At 36.1% G+C, this 26925-nt stretch overlaps 1 protein-coding gene across 2 annotated transcripts in view; it reads left to right on the plus strand.

Moving 5' to 3' along the window:
* The window catches only part of LOC150110069 (copine-8-like), a 294861-nt gene that overhangs the window by 179335 nt on the left and 88601 nt on the right, over positions 1-26925 (plus strand). For both annotated transcript variants that reach the window (XM_090391056.1, XM_090391066.1), the window contains exons 11-12: positions 10189-10242; positions 26652-26713. In XM_090391056.1, the coding sequence (XP_090247182.1) occupies positions 10189-10242; positions 26652-26713 (116 nt within the window). The remainder of the gene's footprint in view (positions 1-10188; positions 10243-26651; positions 26714-26925) is intronic.

The raw sequence follows: 26925 nt of genomic DNA on the forward strand, positions 1-26925 counted from the left end.
CTAGAGATTTTTAAAAATAGTCTGAAAGACTGTTTTTAACACTATATGTATCTCAGCTTTTTCAAATTAACTTCCTTGTTAACCAGCCTCTGAAGGATGCCTTGTTAGAGCATTAGTTCCTAACAATGTGTTGTTAGGAACTAATGAAATTAAATTCCATTAAATTAGCACTTAAATTCCTGTTTCAGTTACAATTTGAATTATTTCTACATCAGTGTAATTGAGTACTGTGTATTTACTACAGTTGTAATTTATACTCTAATGATAATGATGATTAATAACAGATCCAAACAAATTAAACTGAAATTTTCAGTTGTGTTCTCAATATTGGTAAAGAAATATATTTTTTAACCTTATTTTTGGTCTGATAGTAATTGCAGTTATAAGTTTCTTTTCATCATGATTATTAAAATTGGCAGAAATGAATGCAACGACATTTTGATTTATAAAAAAAAATGAACAGTCTAAGCAAGAAGAATATAGTTATAAAAAAAGCATAAAACTAGCAAAAAGAACTAAAAAAAAGGGTAAATTTTATCATTTGAATTCATTATTTGAATTTTTATGGAACATTAAATTACATATTAAATTACATATTAAATACATATTAAATTACATATTAAATTACAATATGCAGAGCTCGCAAACAACTTTTTTAATACACTTAAATCGTAAACAACTTTCTTGTGCCCTTATACATAGCTATTGTACAAAGTTCCGGTGGCAAAACATTGCCTTTGTTTTTTTACATTCTAGAAATTTTTGTTAAACCAGTAAGTACAGTCAATTTCCATAGGGTTATTTACATTAATATTTAGCGTAAAATATATAGAGACATACAAGGTTATTTTTGTAACAATCTCATGAGACTTGATCTCTGTAAAAATCGATGTAAAGCGCTTTTGGTATTTACAAGCTACATTGAGTTTTACAATACCACCTTTACCACGAGTTGCCCCAGTCCTGAAAATACTTCAGGCCCAAACTTTGTTTGCTTACACATGGATAAAGGATTAAACCAAGTATATAATTTCTTCGTTTTTAATATGATATTGCCATTGATGCCATTTGTTCACACCCCTAATCTTTCTCAGGACTCTCATATCTCCGGTCTCCAGACTTTGGTCAAATGTTTTGTAACCCAGCTCTCAAGCCATTTACATCTTTCATTAAATGGTGTGGAGGTCTTATATTAGACGATGAAATTCCACTTCAAGACAATCACAAACATCCAAGTCCATGGTGGGATTTGAACCCACAACCTGTTGGTTGGAGAGTAGTTATGCTAATCACTCTGGCAAGATTCCAGTATTTTAAGAAATTATACTCAAATTTCAATCTTTTGTGGTATTTCTGACTGTATCAGTCCATCTATAATTCTTCCTGTGAGTTCTACTGCAAACCTGTCTCAAACATTTGTTTTTGTTAACATTTCCTTTTTCAGTCTAAGAGACCATATCTGAGATTAGCTCTTCTTACACATTCCTGAATGCTAACATTATAAAGATCCTTCCTGATGTATTCATTTTAATGTGATTCTGCCATTAATGTCATCTGTTTACTCCTATTTTTTCTTAAAACTCTGATATCTGTGTTCTATAGTCTTTGATAAATTTTAACCTGACTCTCAGATCCATAAGCTAAAATGTGTTTGAATGTAGTTGTGTATACAACTACTGTGGTGTTTTGATAAATTTATCTCTTCCATATAAATTTATTCATTCAGTATTTTTGTAACAATCTCATGAGACTTGATCTCTGTAAAAATCGATGTAAATTTATTTATTCAGTATTTTTGTAACAATCTCATGAAACTTGATCTCTGTAAAAATCGATGTAAAGCGCTTTTGGTCAAATCATGCTTTCAAATCATGCTTTGCTCATGTAGTCGTCTTTCCTGTAGAAAGGCTTATACATTGATTATACATGATTATTAATTAACTTAAGGAATTTACAACTTACACTAGAATATAAATTAAATTAAACTTTAATATATATTTCTGATATTTTAGCAACGTCGCGTTGCCATCTTCAAAGGAACTTAACCCTTTCTGACCTGAATTTTTTTTTCCAAGTGAAAAACAATTTTCTTTCTCTCCTATACATTTCAGGATAGGAATTCTGACTGACTGATTTCATATGGAATCATTATATTCTGGTAGCAAATATTCAACTTCTGAGCTTATACTCTATAATCCAATATATGCATATTATTCTACTAAGTCATAAAAACTGATATTGGTAAGATTTATACGTATAATACATACCTGTTATTATATTAAAGAAATAGAACCACGACGTACGATACCAATTGGAATCATTCACCACATAATATGGGCTACAAAAGCCAAGACAGTTAGTGATTCCAATTGGAATCATTAGAGTAGAAAGGGTTAAAATAAAGACATGTGCTCGCAGGCACTACACACAGTAAATGAGCACGAAGCAAGGAAGCTGTTGTTTCTCCTAAAAGTCTTGATGGTGCCCCCCCCTAGTGGGCTATGTAGCCATTCTTGGCCGTTGGGCTGAAGTTCTCCTGATGTACGTCTCCAAAATTTGGGACAATCTTATGCAACCAAATTTGTTGAGGTTTGCCATGTTTCTTAGGGCTGAAGCTGATTCCATGAAAAGTCTTTCAAATTTGAACTTGCTGCGATGTATTATTGTGGCTTTCTTCCACTGTATTCTGGTGGCGTGTATCCAGAGTATGGTCTGCAAGACCAGAGTGGCTATACTGGTGAAAACAGATGTAGTCCTTGTGTTCTGAAATTCTGATATTCGCTGTCCTGCCTGTTTGGCCAAATTGCCGCCACATGTGTTCTCCTAGCTTACGCAAACAATGCTATTTGGGCGCTTGAAGAAGAGCTTTCTAACATTAAATCATGAGCTTTGGTCAATTTTATATGGCATCTCGTGCACTGTGACAGATAAAGAATTGGAGAAAATACGGGGTCGACATATCAAGAAATTTGAGAAATTAAAAAAGAACTTGACCTCCGAACCAAAATTTCCAACCAACACTGTAGTCAACCTTTCTTCAGTTACATTGAAGCCTGCAGCACTCATCGCTCTTTCACGTGGCCACAACTTCACTACTGCTCTCAGAAAAATACCGGCCGAGGATATAATGATCTCTATTGAACGCTGGATCTGCCACCTTTCAAACCACATCGCCAACAATATTGGACTGGGTGTAGCTTGTGTTCTTACCAAAGCAAGACCACTAAAAGCTAACATATCCAATAGTGAATATAAAGCTCTTCATGAAATGAAGAAAAACAAAGAAATAGTAATCACCAAAGCAGATAAGGGAAACACCACCGTAGTACTCAAACAAACAGACTACATAGGTAAGCTTTATGCGCTATTATTAGATATTAGATCACGCTGGTTACCTGCCTATTGAATACAATCCCACCAACTCACAAATCAGAAAACTCCATAGGCTCCTTAAGAAGGTCACATCTTGGCCTGTAGAAGTTACTAACAAATTAAAACCGTTTAACTGTATACCCCCCCCCCATATATATGGACTCCCAAAAATACATAAAGAAAATGTGCTATTACATGGATGGCATTGATTCCCCTACATACATATTAGCTAAACATTTGGCCAAAACGCTCAAACACACTATACTGGCAATACACCACACAAAAAACAGCCCACTTCAAAGCCAGCATAGAAAACCTTACACTCCAACATACTAACATAATGGTCAGTTTTGACGTCTCCTCCTTATTCACAAATGTTCCACTCACGAAAAACCTTAGAGCTAATCCAAGCTAAATTTCTTCCTGATATCTCAGCCCTATTTCGGTTCACAATGAACTCAGGCTATTTCGTTTGGCAGGGAAAATTCTACAAACAAATAGAGGGGACAGTCATGGGTTCACCACTCTCCCCACCCTTGACCAACTTCTTTATGGAGGCTTTTGAAGAGAAGGCCTTAAACTCTGCCCGACAAAAAACCAACCATATGGCTTCACTACATTGATTATGTGTTCGCTATTTGGCCACATGGCTCTGATGTACTCCTCTCCTTCTTAACACACTTAAACAACCAACACCCCCAAAATCAAGTTCACCCTGGAAAAAAGAGGAAAACAATAGCCTCCCTTTCCTAGACACACTAGTCACCTGCCAGCCTGTTGTAACCTTGGTTTTCTCAGTTTATAGAAAACCCACCCATACAGGCAGATACATTCACCAACAATCCCCACCCCCTCACAACAATATGGAGTTATTAAGACCCTACGCAATAGGGCTAAACTAATCTGTTCAAATGACAGTGCCCTAACCACTGAACTAAATCACATCCTCAACACTTTCTCAGCCAATGGCTACCCCCCCCCCCCAAATCCCAAAAATATTGAAACCAGTAAACCCCCCCCCCTCACAACAAGGATTACTCTAAATCCATCACCATTCCCTACATCCAAGGCACCTCGGAAAAAAATACCAAAATCTTAAAAAAACATGACTTGATCTCTTGTTACAGACCATATAGAAAATTGGCATCCCTTATCTGCTCCACTAAAGACCAACCACTTCCCCTAGACCTACCTGCTTACTGCTGCAAGGGACCTGGTATACACCAGGTCCCTTGCAGCAGTAAGCTGTCCTACTTTGGCCAAACAGGCAGGACAACGAATATCAGAATTTCAGAACACAAGGACTACATCTGGTTTCACCAGTACAGCCACTCTGGTCTTGCAGACCATGCTCTGTTTAACATGTATGTGTCTGACTTACCACATACCAGCTTGAGCAAATATATGTATGCTGATGACCTAGCGATCCTACACCAATCTACCTCCTTTGCCAACCTGGAATCACCCTTGAACACAGACCTGAACATCCTGGAATAGTACTTCAAGCATTGGTACCTGAAGCCAAATCCAACAAAAACTGTCCACAGTATTCACCTGAACAATGCAGAGGCAAATTGACACCTCAACCTCCCTTTCTGTGGCAAGGCACATCACTTACCTGTCCAACAAAATTAAAACAATAAATATCATTTCAAGGCTTGCTAGAACAACCTGGGACCTTAGGACCAGAAGTCCTAAGGTCATCTGCACTAGCCCTCACATTCTCTGCAGCAGAATGCTGTGCCCCCATCTGGGAAAGAAGTGCACACACTAACATTATAGATACGCAGCTAAACTCTACCATGTACACCATTAGTGGGACACTGAGAAGCACCCCTGTCATACCTAACATTGCTCCACCAAATATACAGAGAAGACAAACCTTAAGTTTTAAAAGAGGTAAACCGTGAGTAGACATATCGGTACACAATAAATAACGGAAAAAACTCACGTAGAAAGATTATTTATTAGTATAATTTTCACCTGTGTGTCACAGGCATCCTCATTACATTAAGCTCAAAATTAAACACTAACTGACAATTCCAAAAAGCGCCACCTAAGTAGCTGGTGTACGATAACTAAAAAGGTCAATAACTTTCCTTAAAAAAAAAAAAAAAAAAAAAAATTAATACAATAAAAAGTTAGGAAAGATTGGCTGATTTGTAAAGTACTATCTCCCATAAAGGGGACAGACGTAAGCCGTCGGATCTGTTTGAGTTAGGAGAATGAAGTAGAAATAACGCGCATTACTATCCCTTATGTACAAGGCATCAGTGAACGTATAGCAAAAGTTTTAAAACCACTGAATATTTTTGTTGCCTTTCGACCGTTTAGAAAAATCTCCACCTTTCTCACTTCTCCTAAGGACAAGCTTCCACATCTTAATCATCCAGGTGTCTACCAGATTCCGTGCTCTTGTGGATTATCTTATTTCGGACAAACGGGAAGATCTGCCTCTATTCGGCTAGAAGAACACCAATCTTATATTGAATACTTTAAACCTGAAAAGTCTGGACTTTCTGAACATGCGATCTTCACTAGACACAGAGTTCATTGGAGAAAGACAAGAGTTCTTCACAAAAGTCAGTTTCTCATGGAACGCCTTTATAAAGAAACATGTGAAACTCTACTTCATTCTCCTAACTTAAACAGATCCGACGGCTTACGTCTGTCCCCTTTATGGGAGATAGTACTTTACAAATCAGATAATCTTTCCTAACTTTTTATTGTATTAATTTTTTTTTTTTTTTTTTTTTTAAATTAAAGTTATTGACCTTTTTAGTTATCTTACACCAGCTACTTAGGTGGCGCTTTTTGGAATTGTCAGTTAGTGTTTAATTTTGAGCTTAATGTACTGAGGATGCCTGTGACACACTGGCGAAAATTATACTAATAAATAATCTTTCTACGTGAGTTTTTTCCGTTATTTATTGTGTACCAAAGACAAGCCTTGATTAAAGAATTTAATAAAGTAATGAGCAATCCACTCCTTCCCCTGCACCAGACTCATAAATCACAGTCTTTGACTAAAATCAAGAAACCTATACTGGTCCATGGACGAACTTTCTTAACTACCTTACCATCAACACCTGACATGTGGAGAGAACATTGGCTCAACAATCTTCCAAGAAATGGCTTCCTGGTTGAAGATCCCTGTGATCCGCAGCCTGGTTTTGCTCTTCCTAGGAAGATTTGGTCATCTATCAACAGAATCAGAACTAATCAGGGCAGATGTGGCTACCTTCTTGTAACTGGAAACTGTCAGACCACCCTTATTATGATTATTCCTCCATGGCCCAGATGATTACTCATATTGTGAATGACTGCCCAAGTCACCAATTTCATGGTAGTGGCCTCCAGGACATCGACAAGGTGAACGGATGAGGCCCTGGATTTTTTTCTAGACTGGACATTGACCTGTAGCTGTTTTGTATTCCCTTTGCCATAAGAATAAATAAATAAATAAAAGTGTTCCTGCCTATTTTCTTAGTATTTTTCTTTTATTGCTGATTCTCATACCAAATTTATTACATCTTGTAGTTATTCAATTTAATTAGGGAATCCTGCAGCACTAGTACTGAATTTAATTAGGATTGGTTGATTGATTAATTTGGATTTACATCCAAAGCAATCTTAGGCTATGAGGTCAGTTTATGATGTGTGTTAATTACATGGGTTCTAATGGCCAGTTCACCTTTGCTGATGGAAAATTTGTTTAGGAGTATATCGTCATCTGCATAAAGTAAAGAGCTGAAAATTCTGATATTAGGTTCAAGGTCGATTTTCATCATAATGTGATCCATATAAATGATGATTAACAATAGAGATAATGTGCATACTTGTTTCATACCTGATTTAACATCGGACTATATTCCTGTACTCCTTCAATTCTTACTGCTGGCTTGGCTTACAACTCAAATTCACACTACATGTTGCTCTTTATAATTTTCCAAATTTTCCCATAATGTATCTAAATTTCTGGTATTGATTTCCTATTCTGCTGTTTATATCTTTAAGTGCCAAATCTAATCACTCAAAAAATTAATCCACTTGCCCATTTTGAATATCCTCAAGTTACTCTTGCATAAAAGTGCTTGCAAATCAAGAAGGTTATTTTTATATTTAGTGTTGATTCCTATAGCTATTCCTTTCTTTACATCATCACAATTGCCCAGATATAACATGTTTATTATTTAGCAGAATTTCCCCTGTTATAGTATGATTTGTTTCTGTAATGCCATTTATGTTGATAACACTCCTCTCATTCTTCTGCTAGTTTGACTTCTTTTTCATTGGTATTTATGTTGATGGTTCCCATATTTAAATTTTGTAGATCTGGAAAAGGCATATGACAAAGTGCTAAAAGAGAAGCTATTCAGAAAGCAACAGTTACATGGTGTCAGTGGGGCATTATATCATGTAATACTTAGTCTTTATTTGAGTTGTAAGTCAGTAGTTAGAAGTAAGGAGGCAGTGAAGGAAAAGAAGAAAGCATATCAAAAGTTACTGGCAAATAAGTCAGCTTGTGCTCTTTGAGAATACAGAGACAAATGTAAGAAACCTGAACACTGTGTAAAACTAGCTAAACAAAAGTCATGGGAAGACTTTGGTAAGAACATAGAAAATAAATATCAAGAAAGTGGCAAGATATTCTGGAGGTTGTTGAAGAAGCTTAGAGATGGAGGAAAGAGTGCTGTAAAAGGAATTAGAGATGATAAAGGTGACATGAAAACTGGAGAAAAAGATATCTTTGAAGTATGGAGTAATTACTTCAAAAAGTTGCTAAATAAAATAGCAGTGATGACAGCACAGTGGTAAAAAACACTCACCAGGCATCCAGGGATACATATCCATACTTGAAGTAGAAAAAGCCATCAAAAGCCTGAAATATGTGAAGGCAGCTGCTATTCTAATAGATGATATTCGACCAGAAATGCTCAAGTATGGAGGTATAAAAGTTTTACAGTGGCTGCACTGCATAATTCAGAAAGCCTGGACAGAGGGACGAATTCTAATTCTAATCGAAAGCTATTCTAATAGATGATATTCGACCAGAAATGCTCAAGTATGGAGGTATAAAAGTTTTACAGTGGCTGCACTGCATAATTCAGAAAGCCTGGACAGAGGGACGAATTCCTGATGATTGGAGTAGAGCTCTCATAGTACCCATATATTAAAAGGGAAATAAAACTGAATGTGAGAATTACAGCGTTATCTCTACTGAGTGTTCCTGGTAAGATTTACGTAAGTATACTTGAGAAATGGTTGAGAAGGATTGTGGAAGAAAAGCTTGGTGAAGAACAAGCTGGATTCAGGCCAAATGGAGGCTGTCAGGATCTGATTTTCACTTTACGACAGATAGTTGAGAAATCATGGGAATATAACAGAGATCTGTATTTAAGTTTTGTAGATCTGGAAAAGGCATATGACAAGGTGCCAAGAGAAAATCTATTCAAAACACTATAGCTATATGGTGCATTGGGGCATTATATCAAGTAATCCTTATTAGTCTTTATTTGAGTTGTAAGTCAGCAGTTAGAATTGGAGGAAGTACAAGAAGATGGTTTAATGTTAAATCTGGTGTCAGACAGGGATGTACATTATCCTCCTCTGTTATTCGTTACCTATATGGATCACATTATAAAAGAAAGTGGTATTAAACCTGATATCAAAATTGGAGATGTTAATGTCATCTCTTTGCTTTACGCAGATGATGTTATACTTCTGAATAAATCTGCTACAAGTCTGCAAGATTCCCCGACTAAATTGAATAACTGTTGTGATAGATATGGAATGAAGGTCAGCAATAAAAAGACAAAGACAATGGAAATAGGCAGAAGCATTGAAAATATCAATTGCATTGTGAATAGAGAACCTGTGGAACAAGTAAAACATTTCAGCTACTTAGGCACGATTTTTAGTGAAGATGGTAAATTAAATATGGAAATAGACAACAGAATCAACGAAGCTGGTGTGGTAGGAAGTCAACTGAATAAATTCATATCGAATAAGAGAGAAATTAGTTGGAACACTAAATTAGCTCTATACAAGACAGTGTCAAACCAGTTTTAACTTATGGATCTGAGAGCTGGGTCAGAAGTAAAACACTTGACCAAAGACTAGAGACTGCAGATATGAGAGTCCTGAGAAAGATTAGCGGCATGAACAGATGGCATCAATGGCAATATCATATTAAAATGAGAATATTAGGAAAGAACTTGACATTGCCAGCATCCAGGAATGCGTTAGCAGAGATAATCTCAGGTGGTATGGTCCATTAAATACAATGGAAGAGGAACGATTAGCAAAATAAGTGTTCTTCTTATTTTGGGTAAATAGAAAAAAGACCCAGAGGAAGACCAAGAGATAGGTGGATTGATATGGTAAAAAGTGCCTTAGAAGATAGAAATATAAGATCTGATAATGTTGGAATCTTGGCAGGTAACAGACTGATTTGGAGGAAAATTGTAGATAGGAAGTTAGTAATTATGTAATTTTTCATGTAGTGCTATCATATCCTGTACACTCTTTGAAGGTAGATGGCAAGAATTTGATGATGATGACGATGATGTTTCATATCTTTAGTCTGCTGATGTTGAGTTTGTGAGTAATTAAGCAGTATTCATAGAATAAATAAATATTGCCACTTTAGTTTGCTTCAGGTGCTGTGTTGATTAACACAGCTTTAGCTCCAGATGCTTTGTTGATATAAATAATCACTTTGGATTTTTCCTTTTCTGATGACTGAATATTTATATGTATTGATGAATATTAGGAGGTACTATAACAGTTTTTTAATTTTTCTATTTCATGTAGTGTATCAATCCAAAAAAAAAGAAGAAAAAAAAGAAGTATACAAATTCTGGAGTGGTAAGTATTTGTGTCTGCATTTATGTTATACCTATATTTATGAATAAAGAATGCTAAAATTGTAAAGCATCCAAAATTGTTGAAAGCAGAATTAAGAAAGCTGGTATGGTACGAAGTTCAGTTGAATAAATTTATATGGAATAAGAGAGAGATACTAAGTGCTGTATACAAAACAGTGTTCAAACCAATTTTAACTAATGCATCTGAGAGCTGGGTTAGAAATAAAACTCTTGATCAAAGACTGAAGACCACAATATAAAAGTACTGAGAAATATTAGAGGACTGAACAGATGGCATCAATGACAGTATCATATTAAAAATGAGGTTATTAGGAAAGAACTAGTCTCAGGTGGTGTGGCCACTTGACCAGAATAGAATAGGAAAGGAAAGTTTAGCTAAACAAGTGTTCTTTACTGGGATGGTGGGAAAAATACCCAGAAGAAGACTGAGATGTAGGTGGATTGATACAGTAAAAAGTGTCTTAGAAGGCAGATATAAGATCTGATACTATTGGAATGTTGACAGATAACAGGTTAATCTGGAGGAAATTTGTTGATATGAAGTTAGTAATGATGTAACTTTTCATGTGGTACTATCATAAGATTCTGTACACTCACTCCCTGAGAGTATATGTCAGAAATTTGATGATGATAGTAAGATTGCTAAAATATAGTGAGAACCCTGGATATAAGTGAAGTTTTAATATTTATTGAAAATTCAGATTTTGTGCTGCCCTCAGTTGTGGGGACATCCACCTGCTATTGTTTTCCACATAAAGAATATGTTTCTTCATTTTTTTCCATTCACCATTCACAATTTAAAAAAAAAACAAACATTCTATAACTTAATCAACCAGCTTATTTACTTGACTTAATACTGTGTGATTTCAACCTGTTCCCAAAATTTATTTTATTTCATATCCAAACATAAGTGGTACAGTAGTAAGTGGTACGACATTATTTACAACAAATTAGGATACATTACAAATGAGAACAGCTTAAATTTGGTAGATGAATTACACTGGGACTAATAAGTAAAATATGAGGAAAAAAAGAAACTATACATAAGTTATATAGAATAAATATGGTCAGATGTTATTCCAGTATCTTGTGCAATCAACTACTCTTTCTGTACAGCATAAAAGGTCCTCTTTGGTACAAGTGATTGAAGAAGGGGGAACAAGAAAGAAGATGTTCCACTATGGACTGGGTCGTCCCACACTCACAATTATGTGGTCCAGTGAGGTAGCCCCATTTGATGAGGTTCTGTTTGCAGCGTCCTGTTGTTTAAAGTCTGTTGAGGCTTTTCCAAGTATTCCAGTCCAAGTGGGCACCACATGGAAGATGTTTGGCTGTTGGAATACCAGTATTATTTTCTGGGTATAGTACAAGCTATTGTTGAAGTCTTGTCTCTGGAGTGTTTTAGGTGGTTCAACAGTTGCTAGGAAGTTATATCGGGATCTTAGTCTTTTGGGGCACTGTGGTCTGGCCGAATAGTGGGTGGTGTTCATCATTCATTTGCTTCTTTCGTCAGCTGAGAACGCAGATCGTCGAACTGAAGGGATGCAATACCAGCCAAAGTATACAGGTCTCTTAGTGGTGTTGGTTTCATGCATCCTGTAATTAAGCGGCAGCTTTCATTCAATGCTGGGTCAAGTTTTTCAGCATGACAGGATCTGAACCATACTGGGCAGGCGTATTCAGCAGAAGAATAGCAAAGGGCCAAGGCAGAATATCTCAGTGTTCTTGGATCTGCACCCCATTTGGAGGAGGTAAGCTTTCTTAGTATATTGTTTCTTGCATTCACTTTTGCCTTTTTTTTTTTTTTTTTCTATGTGTGTGCTTTATATGAAAGAGTACGATCAAGAGTCACACCAAGATAGACTGGGTTCCAGGAATGTTCTGTATTAGAGGCTTCCCAAGAAATCTGTAGCTTCCTTGTTGTTAAGGTGGAAAAGGCCAGTTTCAAGGGGTTGGAAGTATTTTTTCTCTAAAATCCAAAGTAATTGAATAAAAAGGTGAGACACCTTTTGGCAACTCATATAGGTAAATATGACTTCTCCATTGCTTCTGCCTTAGTATCACCACCTGTGGGTCTGGCTCCCATTGACGAGACCTCAATAAAGGTCGAAATCGGTCTGGGTAGTGACCCTTCCCTTAATGCATAGCATTATACATGTTCGCAAGGAGATGTGCTTTACATTATGGGAGATACTAAGACAAGGAGTGATGAGAGCTTGGTCCACCTTTACCACGAGTTGCCTCAGTCCTGAAGATACTTCAGGTGCAAACTTTCTTTGCTTACACTTGGATAAAGGATTAAACTAAATTTTCAAGGGGGTGTTTTAATTGGTTACTGCTGTAATATGTGGTGTTAGGCTATGGACTTGAAATTTTTTGATTGAGTAGCTATGGCAAGGTCATCAGCATAGATAAAATTTTGAGTTCCTGGAAAGATGGGAAGATCATTGACATAGATGTTGAAAAGGAATGGTCATAACACACTTCCCTGGGGGAGACTATTTTTTGGGGGATGCCAGCAGCTCTTCCTACCCTCTAGGTCCACAAAAAAAGCATCTGTTTTCCAAGAATGATTGAATCAGGAGGACAAGAGTCTCTAGTTATTCTGTATATTTTATTTCTGAGTGTGAGATGGTTTATGGTATCATATGCTGCAGTTAGATCTACAAAGACTGCTCCTGTGGCTAGTTTTTGCTCATAACCATTTTCTAGATATTGAGTGAGGTTGAGAATTTGTGATGTACAGGATTTGCCTGGTCTAAAACCAACCTGCTCGGCAATAAGATAGGGTTCGATTAGGAGATTGTAGCCTGTTCAGAATTAATCATTCACAGAGTTTAAAGAGGTTGCTTTGGTTGGAGTTTTCCCTGATTTCAGAAAGGCCACCACTTTAGCATGCCTCCAGATAGTTGGTATCCTTAGGGTTCTGAGGCAAGTGTTGTATAAGTTTAATAACCACTCTTTAGTCCTGGGTCCAAAGTGCTTAATTTGTTTGTTACAGATATCATCAAAGCCTGCAAATTTAATAGGTTTATGGCAGCGTTGAGTTCAGTGATGGTGAAGTCTGAGTTAATCATGTTTTGTTTCTCACTTGGGGGTTCTAAGTATCTTATTTTTTGGGTGCTTTTTAGGGAATTTTCCATTCAGCAGCAGCTGGTGAGCAGTTTTGATTAGCTGTTACCTGTGGATACTCATATGGCTTAGTGAAATCCTTCCCAATTCTGTTGATAAAGTTCCATGGCTTTCTGCTACTGTGGTTCATATCAAGGGCTTCTATTTCTTTTTTTCATGAGGAACAACTTTCTTCTGCCATCTTGGAGCATAATTTTTCTCCTGCATGGATAGTCTTCACTGAGAAGAGGTTGGTGTTATAAAGTTGTAAGTAATTAGCATACTAGGCTAGTATATCACTGGAATGGCCTGAATGTAGTTTGTGCGACAACCTCGGGATGCGTTTGGTGGAGTTTTTCCTCAGTATTTTTATGAATTGAGGATACTCTCGAGGGTTTGGAGGGACTGGTTCTATGAAGCAGTCAAGATCTTCCATGAAACCCTTCCAATTAGCTTTTTTCAAATTAAACCATTCGTCTGTAAGGGACTGTGTTAGGCTTAATGGCTGGGTTGAATTGAAACACTATCGGTCTATGTTGAGTATGTGGAATGAAATTTAAAACTCTTTTAACACAAATGTTGGATATTTTTGAGCTAACAAATATGAGGTCAGGGTTATATAGCCTCTCTTCCATTTGCCACTATTGAAAGATGCAGGAAGTTTGGATTATGTATCAGGTTTGGAGAAAGGTTTAGAGAAACCTTTCAGCCCATTTTTCAATGAATTCTCCATCTTTATTGGCCTTTGTGTAACCCCAGTTAATACTGTTGCTGTTAAAGTCACCTAATACAACATTAGGTCATGTATGTACTATTGTTGAGGAGGATGTAAGGGAAGGAGAAGGCTTTTTCTGGTGGTTTTATAGACTGAGGTGATTGAGATATTTTTAAATGTGACTGTAATAATCTCAATGTTTCTGTTGTTCATTGAGTCAGTGGACGATGGAATTAAGTTTTCTTTTGTAAATATTGCACTATCATATTTATCATGGGGTATCTCTTTGATAAGTTTCATGCCATGGATGTAAGGTCTTCTTGCGGCACCTTCCCCTCTATGAGTTTCTTGCAGGCAGAGCACATCAGAGTCATTATCTCTGCAAATATTTGCAATGAGATCTTGCTTGACACTGGAGAAACCTTCAATATTAAAAGATATTATTTTTAGGCCTGGCCCCAGGTGGGATCCTTTAAGGGGCTCCCAAAATTGGAGTTGGCGTTGAAAGTTATTTGATGTCAAATAATCCCTCTAAAAATGATTTAAAAAATTAATAAATAAATAAAATAATAATAAAAGAGACATTTTAGAAAAATAGAAGACACAAATAGAAGGGAAACTGGTACATTCAATCATAGAGATAACATTTTGAAAAGGATAAGGTTGAAAAATTGTGATTTGTAATCCTTTCTTTTAAGCTTGCACAGTGATCCAAATGCATTTTTGAAAATTATGGAGACTACTACCATGTTTAAATAAAAACTTTAGTTTAATATAACTAAAATCTACATTCAACGTTTTGACCTCTATGTCGAGGTCATCTTCTGGAGCGTACAACTATACACAGAAAACAAGCTACACTACAATCAAACTGGTTTGTTAAAGACACTGACCAACTGCTACAACAATTGTTGGCCTGACCTCTGGTGAAAAAAATAAAATAAAATAAAATAAAATTATACATCAACGCTAGAGTCCTATTATTAGTGTTATCTGTTGGTTGTAGAAATACATTGGGCACAACAACAAATATCTATCTATATACATATATTAACATCATGTACATTCCAGCCAGTTGGTATGGAATGGTTTCTAATACTAGCTGAAGATTGGCTAGAGTCCTGACTTATGCTGGATCTTATATATTAGGTATCATATGTGCCATCCAGATCCTTGGAATTTTCATACCATCTTTGTTGTTGATATTTGGGTGGTTTATCAGGATTTCGCAGGCTTCCTTAAATTTCCTTTCGTACCAGGTTTTTGTGCGGTGTAAAGAGCAGGTGCTTTTCCAGAAGATGACCTTGACATAAAGGTCGAAAATTGAATGTAGATTTTAGTTATATTAAACTAAAGTTTTTATTCAAACACGGTAGTTGTCTCCATAATTTTCGAAAATGTGATTTGTAATGTTTATCAGAAATAAATTCTGACTATGTTTTGATCACAAAACACTAAATTCTAATCATTAAAGGTTAAAGCTGCTCAACTTTCATAATAAAATTCACCCATTTTCACATAATTAGAATAAATATCATCTAAGTACTATTCATAATGTGTTGAATTGAACAGTTTAAAACCTACAAAGCTTAGGTTTAATTTTGAAATTTGAGAGAGAAAGAGAATCCTTGCACATGTTTTACATGCAATTATTTATTGAAAAAATTAAGATATGCAATAATGAATATTATGGATAATCAATAATAACATTGGGAAACAGACTATTTTTTTCACTTGTGTTCATTAATGAACGCAAATGAAAAATTTTCTAAATAACAAGATCTTGGCCAAAGATTTTGATCAAGATCTTGTTATTTAGAAAATTCCTCTATTAAGAATGCATTTAAAAGTTATATAGTGCGAAGCTATTAACATTCTGAACAGAACGATCAGTGCTACCAATTACCTTGACTAATGGCCATTTCAATAAATGATTCAATAGTTTCATTAAGATTACTATTTAAGTTTGGTATATCATGACTCATGTTAATATATATTTCAAAAATTTTCTGTAATGGAGAGTCAGATTTTTTATCTTTTTAACACCCAGTTTTTTCGTCATAAATTTTTTAAACTTTGTCATAAATTTTGGTAAAACAAAATTGAATGAAAAAAAAAAAAGCTTCTCCAAAGATACCTCACCCTTTTTTTTTTAAAGAGGGAAAAAAAATCTAATCATTATGAAGAAAGTCACATCTATAGTGTGTTAAACTAGTCAATCTACTTTTATATGATATCCAATGGCATATTATATTGGTGGGATTATGCTTGGAGTAACTGATGAGGCTAGAGATCTTGGAGTTGTGGTGGATATAGCTTAAGTTCAAGGGTCACATTACAAAAATTGTGAATACAACTGAAATGGTAATTGCAATGTTGAAACAAACATTGATATTTAAAGATTATGGAAGCTGTTTTGCCTTTTTACAAGACCTCGATATGACTGCACCTGGACTACTGTGTGCAGATTTGGTCTCCTTGGTTTCAAAGAGATAAAAGCTGTAAAGAAGAGTTTCAAAGATAATATCAAGATTATGGAATGTAGACTGTGAGAATTGGTTTAGAGTATGTGGACTGCAGACACTGGTACAAAGGGAGGGTAATATGGTAGAGGTCTATGAACTTTTGACTGACTTTTGAATGTCAGTTGATAAAATTTTTCATTTCATGGAAGGTGGGAGAGGACAGAGGGCATCTGTGGTTAAGTTTGTGTGAATTTTCACATATCAATGAGTGAATGGAACAGTTTGCCTGAAGTAATGAGTACATTGAAGGAGGCCTTGACTCCCTGGAGGTCTAATAATAAAAATGATAAATACAAATGGCTATTAAACTTGATTTTTCCCTGCACCATTTAATTATTTTGGATGAACAAATTAAATGTGAGCTCCCTGCATAACTCGGCAAATATCCAGTTTATAACTTTTCTCTCTCTGTGCAGCCTAACTGCATTTATGGCATCTCTGATTTTATCTTTTAATTCTTGTGCACACTATTTCCTATTAACAATTTTCTTTCAAATTAGTCTATTATTTATCAGCACTCCAATTTTCATGTACTTAACATTTCATGCTTCTAAGGCACTTCTGAAATGAATCTATCCACCTAGACTGTGGTCTTCCTCTGAGTCTCTTTTTGTGATCTCACTAACCTTTCCTCACCCATTCTATTGAAGTGGCCATACCACCTTAGATTAGTCCTGTTCACACATTCTTGAATGCTAACAATGTCAGTTTTATTTCTGATTTCTTCATTTTTAATATGATTCTACTATCAATGTCATCTGTTCATTTCCCCTATTTTTTCTCAGACCGCTCATATCTTGGTCTCTGGTCTTTGATCAAGTGCTTTATTTCTAACCCAACTCTCAGATCCATAACTTAAAATTGGTATGAACACTGTCTTGTATACTGCTAGTTCAGTGTTTTGACTAATTTGTCTCATATTCCATATAAATTTATTTAATTAGCTCTCCACTATATCAGCTTTGCTTATTCTGTCTATTTCCAAATTGAATTTGCCATCTTCACTAAAAAAACTTTCCCAGTTTTGAATGGGTAAAATGATTTTACTCATTTTATAGACTCTATTGAGAATGTAATTAGTTTTCTATCTTCCTTCTTAATTTCATAGTGTTAGTCTTTTTACTGCTGATTTTCATGCCAAACTTGTAACAGCTGTCATTTAATTTATTTAGAGAGCCCTGGAGACTTGCAATGGATGTATTATGAGTACAATCATATGTGCTCAGCAGAGAACTAAATTTGATATCCCTGATTTTAATATCAGGTTTAATGCCACTTTCTTTCATAATGCGATCTATATCGCCAGCCTGGTTGGACAAGTGGTTAGCATATCCACTCTCCAGCCAAAAGGCTGTGGGTTCGAATCCCACCGTGGACATGGATGCGTGTGATTGTCTGTGAAAATAGTAGTGGTGATGGTCGGTGGTAGATGGAGTTGGTGTAGATGATGATGGTAGTTGCTGTAGTGGTGGACACGGTGAGCTGTAGAGTAGGTGCCCTCTCTCGATGAGTCTTTGGACTCCCTGAAAGTGTTACGTAATAATAATATAGAAAAGATGGAGACGATGTATATCCTTTTCTTAAACTTGATTTTACATGGAATCATCTTCCTGTATTTCCTTCAGTTCTAACTGCTGACTCACAACTTAAGTCAGCAGTATAATTGCTCTGTATAATATTCCATTTACCCTGTGTAATGGTCTTTTGAAAAGCTTTTCTCTGGACACTTTTCTCATATGTCTTTCCAGATCTACAAAACTTAAATACAAATCCTTGTGATATTCCCATGATTTCTGAACTATTTGTCATGAAGTGAAAATCTGATCTTGACAACCTCTATTTGACCTGAACCCAACTTGTTCTTCTCCAAGTTTCTCTTCCGCAGCATTTCTCGACATTGTTTCACTGTATGCTTGCATTAATATTAATTGGAATAGTTAGTAGAAAAATTCCTTTGTTATTCTCACATTCAGATTTATTCCCTTTTTTTTTATATAGATTGGAACTAGGAGAGCTCTACTCCAGTCATCTGAATTTGACCTTCTGACCAGGATTTCATCTACTCCAGCTGCCCCCCCCCCCCTCACTCACACACACACACACACACACACACACACACACACACACACACACACACACTTTAAGTTTTTGATGGCTTTTTCTACCTCAATTGTTGATATGTACCCCTGTTTGCATTCTTCTTGAAAATTTGCTACCATCATGCTGTCACTGCCTCTTTCTTTTAACAATTTTTCAAGGTAATTACTCCAATTAATCAAATGAGCCTAAACAGCTATCATCATTTAACAGTGGGAGATGGAAAAGAGGATATAACCTGGACCTTGGATTTGTTAGTAATAGAATAGCTAATCTGTGCAATAAACAGGTACTTGCACCAATCCCAAGTTCACAACATAGACCAATAATGCTGCAAGTTTTCCTACCAGTCCGACCTGAGGAGATCTCACTTAGAAGACTTTTTAATTTTAAAAAAACTAAACTGGGAACAGTTCTCAAGAGAATTTGATATAAACTTATTCAACATTTTACTTAGACCAGAAAATTATGCAAAGTTCACCAACGCTAGTAGACGGTCTGCTACCAGGGACATCACAAGATGTTGTAGAATGTGTTATATTCAGGTTTGACAGAACATAATGTGTTCTGTCATATTTCTACCATCTTTCATATACTAAAGTATATGAAAGATGGTGTGACCAATATGATAAAGATCCATTTTCATCAGAAACAATTGATGCAGGAGAGGGAGGAACTTATAGTGTCTGGAAAAAAAGAAGTCGACAATGGGCAGAGAAAATTAAAAGCTTAGATATGAAACATAGTAGCAGGAAAGCCTGGCTCTTACTCAAAAAATTATCTGGTGAATCCACAACAGCAGTAACTGAAGTTAATATAAATGCAAACCAAATTGCAACTCAGCTATCTCTGAATGGTAAACCGAGTATCGAAGGAAAAATACCTAAAGATTACATTAAAAGCATTAGGAATTCAGAAAATAATCTTTTCAAAGCATTATTTACTAAAGCGAACCTAGAAAATGCTCTAAAAGCCTTAAAAAACAGAAAAAATTGCCAGTATAGATATGAAATGAGATCCTAAGGAATGAGAAAAGGCAATAGAGTGGTTGTTAGAATTTTTCAACTTTTGTTGGAAATTTACTAAAATACCCAGCATATGGAGGCAAACAAAAGTAATACTAATCCTGAAACCGAGTAAACCTGCTGAAGATCCAAAGAGCTACAGGCCTATAGCTCTCCTACGCTGAAGCTGTATGAGGTTAATCTTGAACAGAGTCCAGTCTATATCAAGTCCAGAAATAGAGAAAATGCTGACAAATGAAAAGCAGGATTTAAGCAAGAAGATCATGCACTAGACAAGTATTAAATTTAACACAGTTAACTGAGGATGGCTTTGAAAGGGGAGGAGGTTAACAACAGGAGCTCTATTCATAGATCTGACAGCAGCATATGACACACTAAATCTTAGAAAGCTTATAGTCAAAATTTATAGCATGACAGACAGCTATCAGTTAGCAGAGGTATTTAGATCGCTGCTGTTTAGCAGGAGATTCTTTGAGGAATTTCAAGGAAAAAAAGAGCAGATGGCGTATCCAGAAAAATGGTCTACCCGAGGGAAGTGTGCTCCCCCCCCCCCCAATACACACACGCACGCACACAGTAACGACCAACCCATAAACCTGCAGTCAAGAACCTTCTTATATGCAGATGACCGGGCAGTTGTTCATCAAGTAAAATCCTTTGATAACATTGAGAAGCAGCTCACACAAGAATTAGAAGCCCCTTACAGTTTACTATAGGGAACACCAACTGAAATCAAATCTCAATAAAACCCAAATATGTCTTTTCCATCTCAATAATAGGAAAGCAAGGAGAGAGGTCAACATAAAATGGAATGGTATGAAATTGGTCAATTATTCATATCCAACTTATCTAGGTGTTACACTAGATAGGACCTTACATTATAAGCGACACATAGATAAGACATCAGCTAAAACTCTACTTCTTCCCTTCACATATTAGGCCTAGTGGCCTGTTGCAGGGCTATCCCTTCTAAGCCGTATCTGTCCCAAGGATAAGGTGGCTAGCCCTATGCCTCCCTGTGTGTCCTATGTCTGTAGATGTGTGTGTTCACTGGGCTGATTTGCCTGCTTGCAGGAGGAAAACCCCAGATAAACTGGAGAGAAAAACCCCTGCAGTCTACGCTGAAGATGGCTAACTTGGCTATGTCTGAGAAAAATCCTTAAGCTCCTCACATCAACGACAGGAATCAAACCCAGGACACTCCTTTCCCAGGCATGTGGTTGTGAAGCGCATAGGCACTCGGCTAACTGTGCAGACAGCTAAAACTCAAACAAGTAATACTGTTTTGCACCAATTAACATCATCTCAGTGGGGTGCAAGTCCACAGGTACTGTGCACCTCTGCACTGGCACTTTGCTTTTCTACAGCTGAGTATGCTAGTCCTGTTTGGGAAAGATCATCACATGTCAAAATTATTGACAAGGTTCTTAATGAAACATGTTGCCGCAAATGATGAACGGCATCCTTTGTATGGACATATTGAAATCCATAGGAGGCTAAGATCAAGGAAAAGTTTTACTCACTCAATGGAACCGTTGGTTGATTCTATAAAAGCTACAAGGTCAGCAATGTGGCAAGAAAATCTCCAGAGGCTCTGAACTTAAATGAATCTCTTCCTCCTAGCTTACATCTAGACTGGCAAAGATGAAAAACATTAAATAGCCTTCGTTCCAGAATGGACAGATCAAAGCAGTTCATGGTCATGGGAATATACTGACAATGACAGCTGCTCATGTGGTGAAACACAAACCATGGAACTTCTTCTGCAATGCTGCCTAATAGACATTAATAATATATGTACCCGAGAAGATTTAATGCAGCATAACGGAACAGCTTTAAAGTATATTAGTCATTGGATGAGTGAAATTTGATATTTTATTGTTTTTCATAATATTTTATGCAAGTAGCATTTTTGTGTTACTATTCTTTTTTTTTTTTTTTTTTGTGTTGTCTATTCTTTTAAATGTATGCCTTTAATTCTTATTCTTTTAATGTCTATTCTTTTAAATGTACTTTTAATCATTTATGCATGCTTGATTTTTCTTCAAAGCATGCCAGTTCACACAGAGAGGAAAGTTGTGTTGACTGTTGTTGTTGATATCTTTAGACTGATTCAGGATACAAAAGTATTAAAGTGATTCAAAATAGGATGTGTTTGCCTCTTTTTTTTTTTTTTTTTTTTTTTTGTATGCAGGATAAGTTGTTAATGAGTACACATTGAAAGAAAAATTTATTTGGAAGTCATAAGTTGAGTAAGTTTAAGTGGGCAAGTTGTAGATTCAAATACAGTTGACTCTGACTGTATCAAATACTGTTTAACAAATTCCATCATTATAATATATTGCTGAAAAGTTCTAACCCTAAATAAAACTAAATGATATTCTGGCTGAATGGAATAATTGCTTTGAAAAATTATAAAATGAGGTAAACAGTGATAGAAAAGAAAATCAAGAAAATTGCAGTCAGGAGTACATTTTGGTATTGAAGATAATAAAAATAAATAATAAACACACTAGATATCTGAAATATTGAAATACAGCTGGATATATAAAACTTTTAGCATGACTACTTTGCATGATTTGAGTAGAACTCTCTAAGTTCCTGACTATAAAGAAGGAAATAAAGCTGAATGTGAGAATTACTTAGAACTGAGTGTTCCAGAAATGATTTATGCAAGCAAATGCCTGAGAGGCCAAGAAAAACTGGGATAGAACATACTGATTCAGGACAAATGGAAGTAAGGACTAGATTTTTATTCTAACACAAATGTGTAAGAAAATGGAGTATAAGAAGAACATATATTTAAGTGTTGTAACTCTAGAAAAGGTATAAGATACCAAGGGAACAGTTCTTCTTACAATTATATGATGCAAAGGACATTCTATAGAGCAGTGGATAGCTTATACCTAATTTGAAAATCAGTTTTTAGATTTCAGGGAGGTACTGGAAAATGATTTGATATAAAATTAAGTAAGATAAAGGTTTACGGTTATCTCTACAGTTATTCATCATCTTTATGATCAAGTTATGGAAGAAAGTGTCATGAAGAACTACATCAAAATCAGAAATATATGTGTTATATGATGGTATATAATACTATACTCTTAAATTATGTCTCCTGGATTCATGTTATATTATGTTATATTCCTAAATAAATTATTATTATTATTATTATTATCAAAAGACCTCTATGGAGTCAACAGACTCATCTGGAAGGTTCCACTTTCACATGCACAGCTCATCATACCTTGACTTGAATGCATTCACTGTCTCTGCACTTTCCATGCTAAAAATCTAATGTTCCCCTCCCTTGCTCACACCTGCCTTATACTCCTAGGATAGCCTCTCATTCTCTCCCTTTCTCCAGATATTCTATGAAAAATCTCATCTACATTAATCTGATAATTATTCCTTGCCAACTTAGACGTATCGCGTGTACAAGATCAGCTAGCTGTTGCTGATCTTGTACACGCGATACGTGTTTCACTCACGTTCGATACTATTTCATTTGTAATAATTCTAGTCAGTTTTTATTCTTGTCAGTTTTGCAGTTATGCATAATTGTGAGAGTGTTTAAACCTATATGTAAGTGCCCTGAAGAAGCCAACAGATAAGTGTGGCAAAACTAGTTGGTCCAGTTAATTAATAAAATATTGATCAACACTTGATCGGTTAACCAAATATTATTATTTACTAATTTATGATCAAGAAAACAACCTTCATGTAGAAAAATGTCATTTATCCCATCTAGCTGGAAAACCATATTAGGACTTTTCTGAAATTATGAGTATCATTGCCACGTGCATGAATGAACGAAAGTGCTTTTTATTATCTCTGGGGGATAAAAAAATAGGTGTAACTCTTGTGTTTGTAAGTGCAAACCATATATTCAGCCTATGGAAATCTCTTTCAGGGGCTAAATATTTGTAGCAACAATTTTCTTGTTTTTGTTTTCTGAAGTGTGGCATATTTCTTTGGCTGAAAATATAACCATTGAAAAAATTATCCTCTTCATCTTTTTATGTATAATCATAGTGAAATTCAAAATGGGCTTTAAAACTATGAAAATAGCACAATAACCATGGGGACCAAATTTCAGAACAATAATATAAGTGTGGTCTGATCAGGGTCTTATACAATGGAACGATAACTCTTTTATCTCTGCAGGTCAGTGTCCTTCTCAGTATTGAGCAATCCTCTGGGTTACTTTCACCACCTTTGCAATATGTTCCCTGAATTTCAGTTTTCTATCAATCATCACCCCCAGAATCTCTTGTCTCCCCTACTTCCTGCAGTACAGCTGCTTTAATCGAGTATGCAGCCTCCCATCAATGTATCCCCAAACTTCAAGACTTTACATTTTGCTGCATTAAAATGACATCTCTGTTCATTTGCCCATCTGTCCAGTTCATTCAAATCCTCTTGCAGGGCTGCCACATCTGCACTATTACTAATACCTCCCAGCTTCACATCATCATCTGCAAACAACTGAATATCCCCCCTTCAATCCATTGACAATGTCATTGATATAAAGGTTAAACAATATAGGTCCCAGTACTGAGCCCTGTGGGACCCCACTAGTAACTTTCATGATATTGTCCTACCATACACAACTCTCTGATACCCATCAGATAGCCAGTCCTGAATCCAGTTGACTAACCTGACATATAAACCCATGTGCTGCAACTTAAATGTCAGCTTATCATGTGGTACCCTGTCGAATGCTTTTGCAAAATAAAAAAAAAAAAAAAAAAGGCAGAATATGCCTTTACCCTCATCAACCACTCTTGTCATGCTACTATAAAAGGCAATCATATTACTAAAGCAAGCATGATCCTTAACAAATCCATGTTGACTCTCACAGATAACATTACCCTCATCTTCCTAACACTGTATATGGTCCCTCACTAATTTCTCCAAGATCTTAACAACTACTGACTTAACACAAACTGGTCTATAATTTGACACTTCCAGTCTTTTACTGCCCTTATGCAATAGCACTATCTTTCCTTCCTTCCATTCTCTGAGTACCTTTCCTGTAGCCAGACTTTCATTTAAAAGCCAGGTCAACGGAGCTGTCAGCAGTTCTTTAGTGCATTCTCTCAAAATCCATGGCAAAATTCCATCCAGTCCCACAGCTTTATTGACATGTAGAGTACTCAGTATTTGAAACACACTCTCCTCTTGCACCTCTAAACCTTGAACCTATCCTATCCCTCTAGTATTAAAACTTACTTCTCCAGGATGAAATACTCCAATAAAGTGTTTATTGAACAACTCCACTATGTCATCTGCATCAGTCACCCTATTCAGATTTTTATCCCACAATCTCATTCTTCCACAATCATTTCTCATCCTACTGCCCACATAGCTAAAAAATTCCCTGGGATTTTCTTTGGATCTTAGTGCCAATCCCTTCTCATATTCCCATATTCCAGTTTTGCCTTTCTTACCATATTAGTCATTCTCCTGGCCTGATTCTTATATTCTTCATGCATCTGCTCTCCACCCCCTTTCCTTATATCTTCCATAACCTCTTTTTCACCTGCAGTTCCTGTTTGATATTGTTTGTCATCCACTTTACACCAAATTGTGTCTTCTTCACTTGTGGAATACAGCTTGGTATTGCTTATAACAAATATTCCTTCACAATTTCCCAAAACTAATAATATCTCGCCCTTCCAATTCCTCCCTCTGTTGAACTGTCCCAAGTTGATATCAATTATATTCGCCTATTATAATCTGTATAATCTGTTATAATAGGTGAATATCACCCACCTTATAATTCCACATACATTCCCTCTCTTTGATACTCCTGCATGTCTATTCATCTTCCAAGTCAAAACCACATGGTCACTCTCTCCAGTTGAGGGAAGAGATGCTATCTCAGTTATAATAAACTCTTTTGATGCTATGACCAAATCCCAAACTCTTGGACCTCGTGTTCTTTCTATTACATGTTGCCTAAGACATTTGTCCCTCAAGAATTCTAGAAATTCCATTCCCTTATTACTACATGCATTTTCCTCTTCCCAATTCATACTGCCACAGTTAAAATCTCTCATAACAATCATTCTTCTTCTTGCACTTACCAAGCTCAGCTGCCTAAACATTTCCTACTCCTCACCCTCTGTGCTTCTTGGCTTGCAGGAACACCCCACTAAATATCCTGTCTTGCCCACCTCTACCTCACACATAATGTTTTCAAATTAGTGTCATTTCCCTCCAAAGCCTCCACTCAGTGAGGACATAAGTCATCACTTATCATAAGTAGCACTCCATCACCATGTTTTCCCTTCCTATCCTGTCAAAAAATGCTGTACCCTGCTACTCCTATTCCTGTTATTATATCATCTTCTGTCAACCACGTCTCAGAGATCCCAATAATCTTTGGCACCAATTCATCTCCTTTATTCCGGATACTCCTGGCATTAGTATAAAGCATAAAAACGTCACTGCTTCTATATCTATCATTATCCCCTCCGGGCTCCACTGGACTCATTGAAATCACCCTTTCACCCAAGCGCCTATTCCCACAAGAGGCCACCCCTTGCTACCATCCATCCTGGTAATTCTAGTTTCCATGCATTGACACACTGATTCATTCAGAGAACAGCAATCTCTCGAGATGCCTACGTCCTTCCTCATTCAAATGCGAGCAGTCTCTCGTATACAATTCCTTTCTGTCCTCAAATGCCTTGCAAGCATTCACGTATTACAAGCCTAACTTCTGACACATTCTGACTATCATACTATTCATTATTAATGCTCTTCTACTCAGCTCGTTATTATCATAACTGGGCAACACACACACACACACACAATCTTCCCTCTCTGAATAATTATTACTGAATAATCTATTACTTTTTTAAGTAAAAAATTGGTGATAAATATTAAGTTTGCTGTTTCTTTTCAGGTGAAACTAACATCAGTACACATAGAAGAGGAGCACACATTCTTAGATTATATTCAGGGAGGGTAAGTGAACAGGGCATAAATGTGATTTTAAATATTCATCTGAATACAAATTTTTGTTGTAAAGCTTAATATAAAGGAAGTTATATAATATTGCAACTTTTTACCATATGATAGGTAATAAAGAGAAGATAAGCCATTTTGTGTGTGTGTGTGTGTGTGTGTGTTAATCAAAAAAACAGTACTTACTGTATTTGCATTATGGGTCATTTTCC

This window comes from Typopeltis vanoorti, chromosome 1, assembly GCF_054136105.1.
Source record: "Typopeltis vanoorti isolate ZY-2024b chromosome 1, IOZ_Tvanoo_1.0, whole genome shotgun sequence".
Lineage (NCBI taxonomy): Eukaryota > Metazoa > Arthropoda > Arachnida > Uropygi > Thelyphonidae > Typopeltis > Typopeltis vanoorti.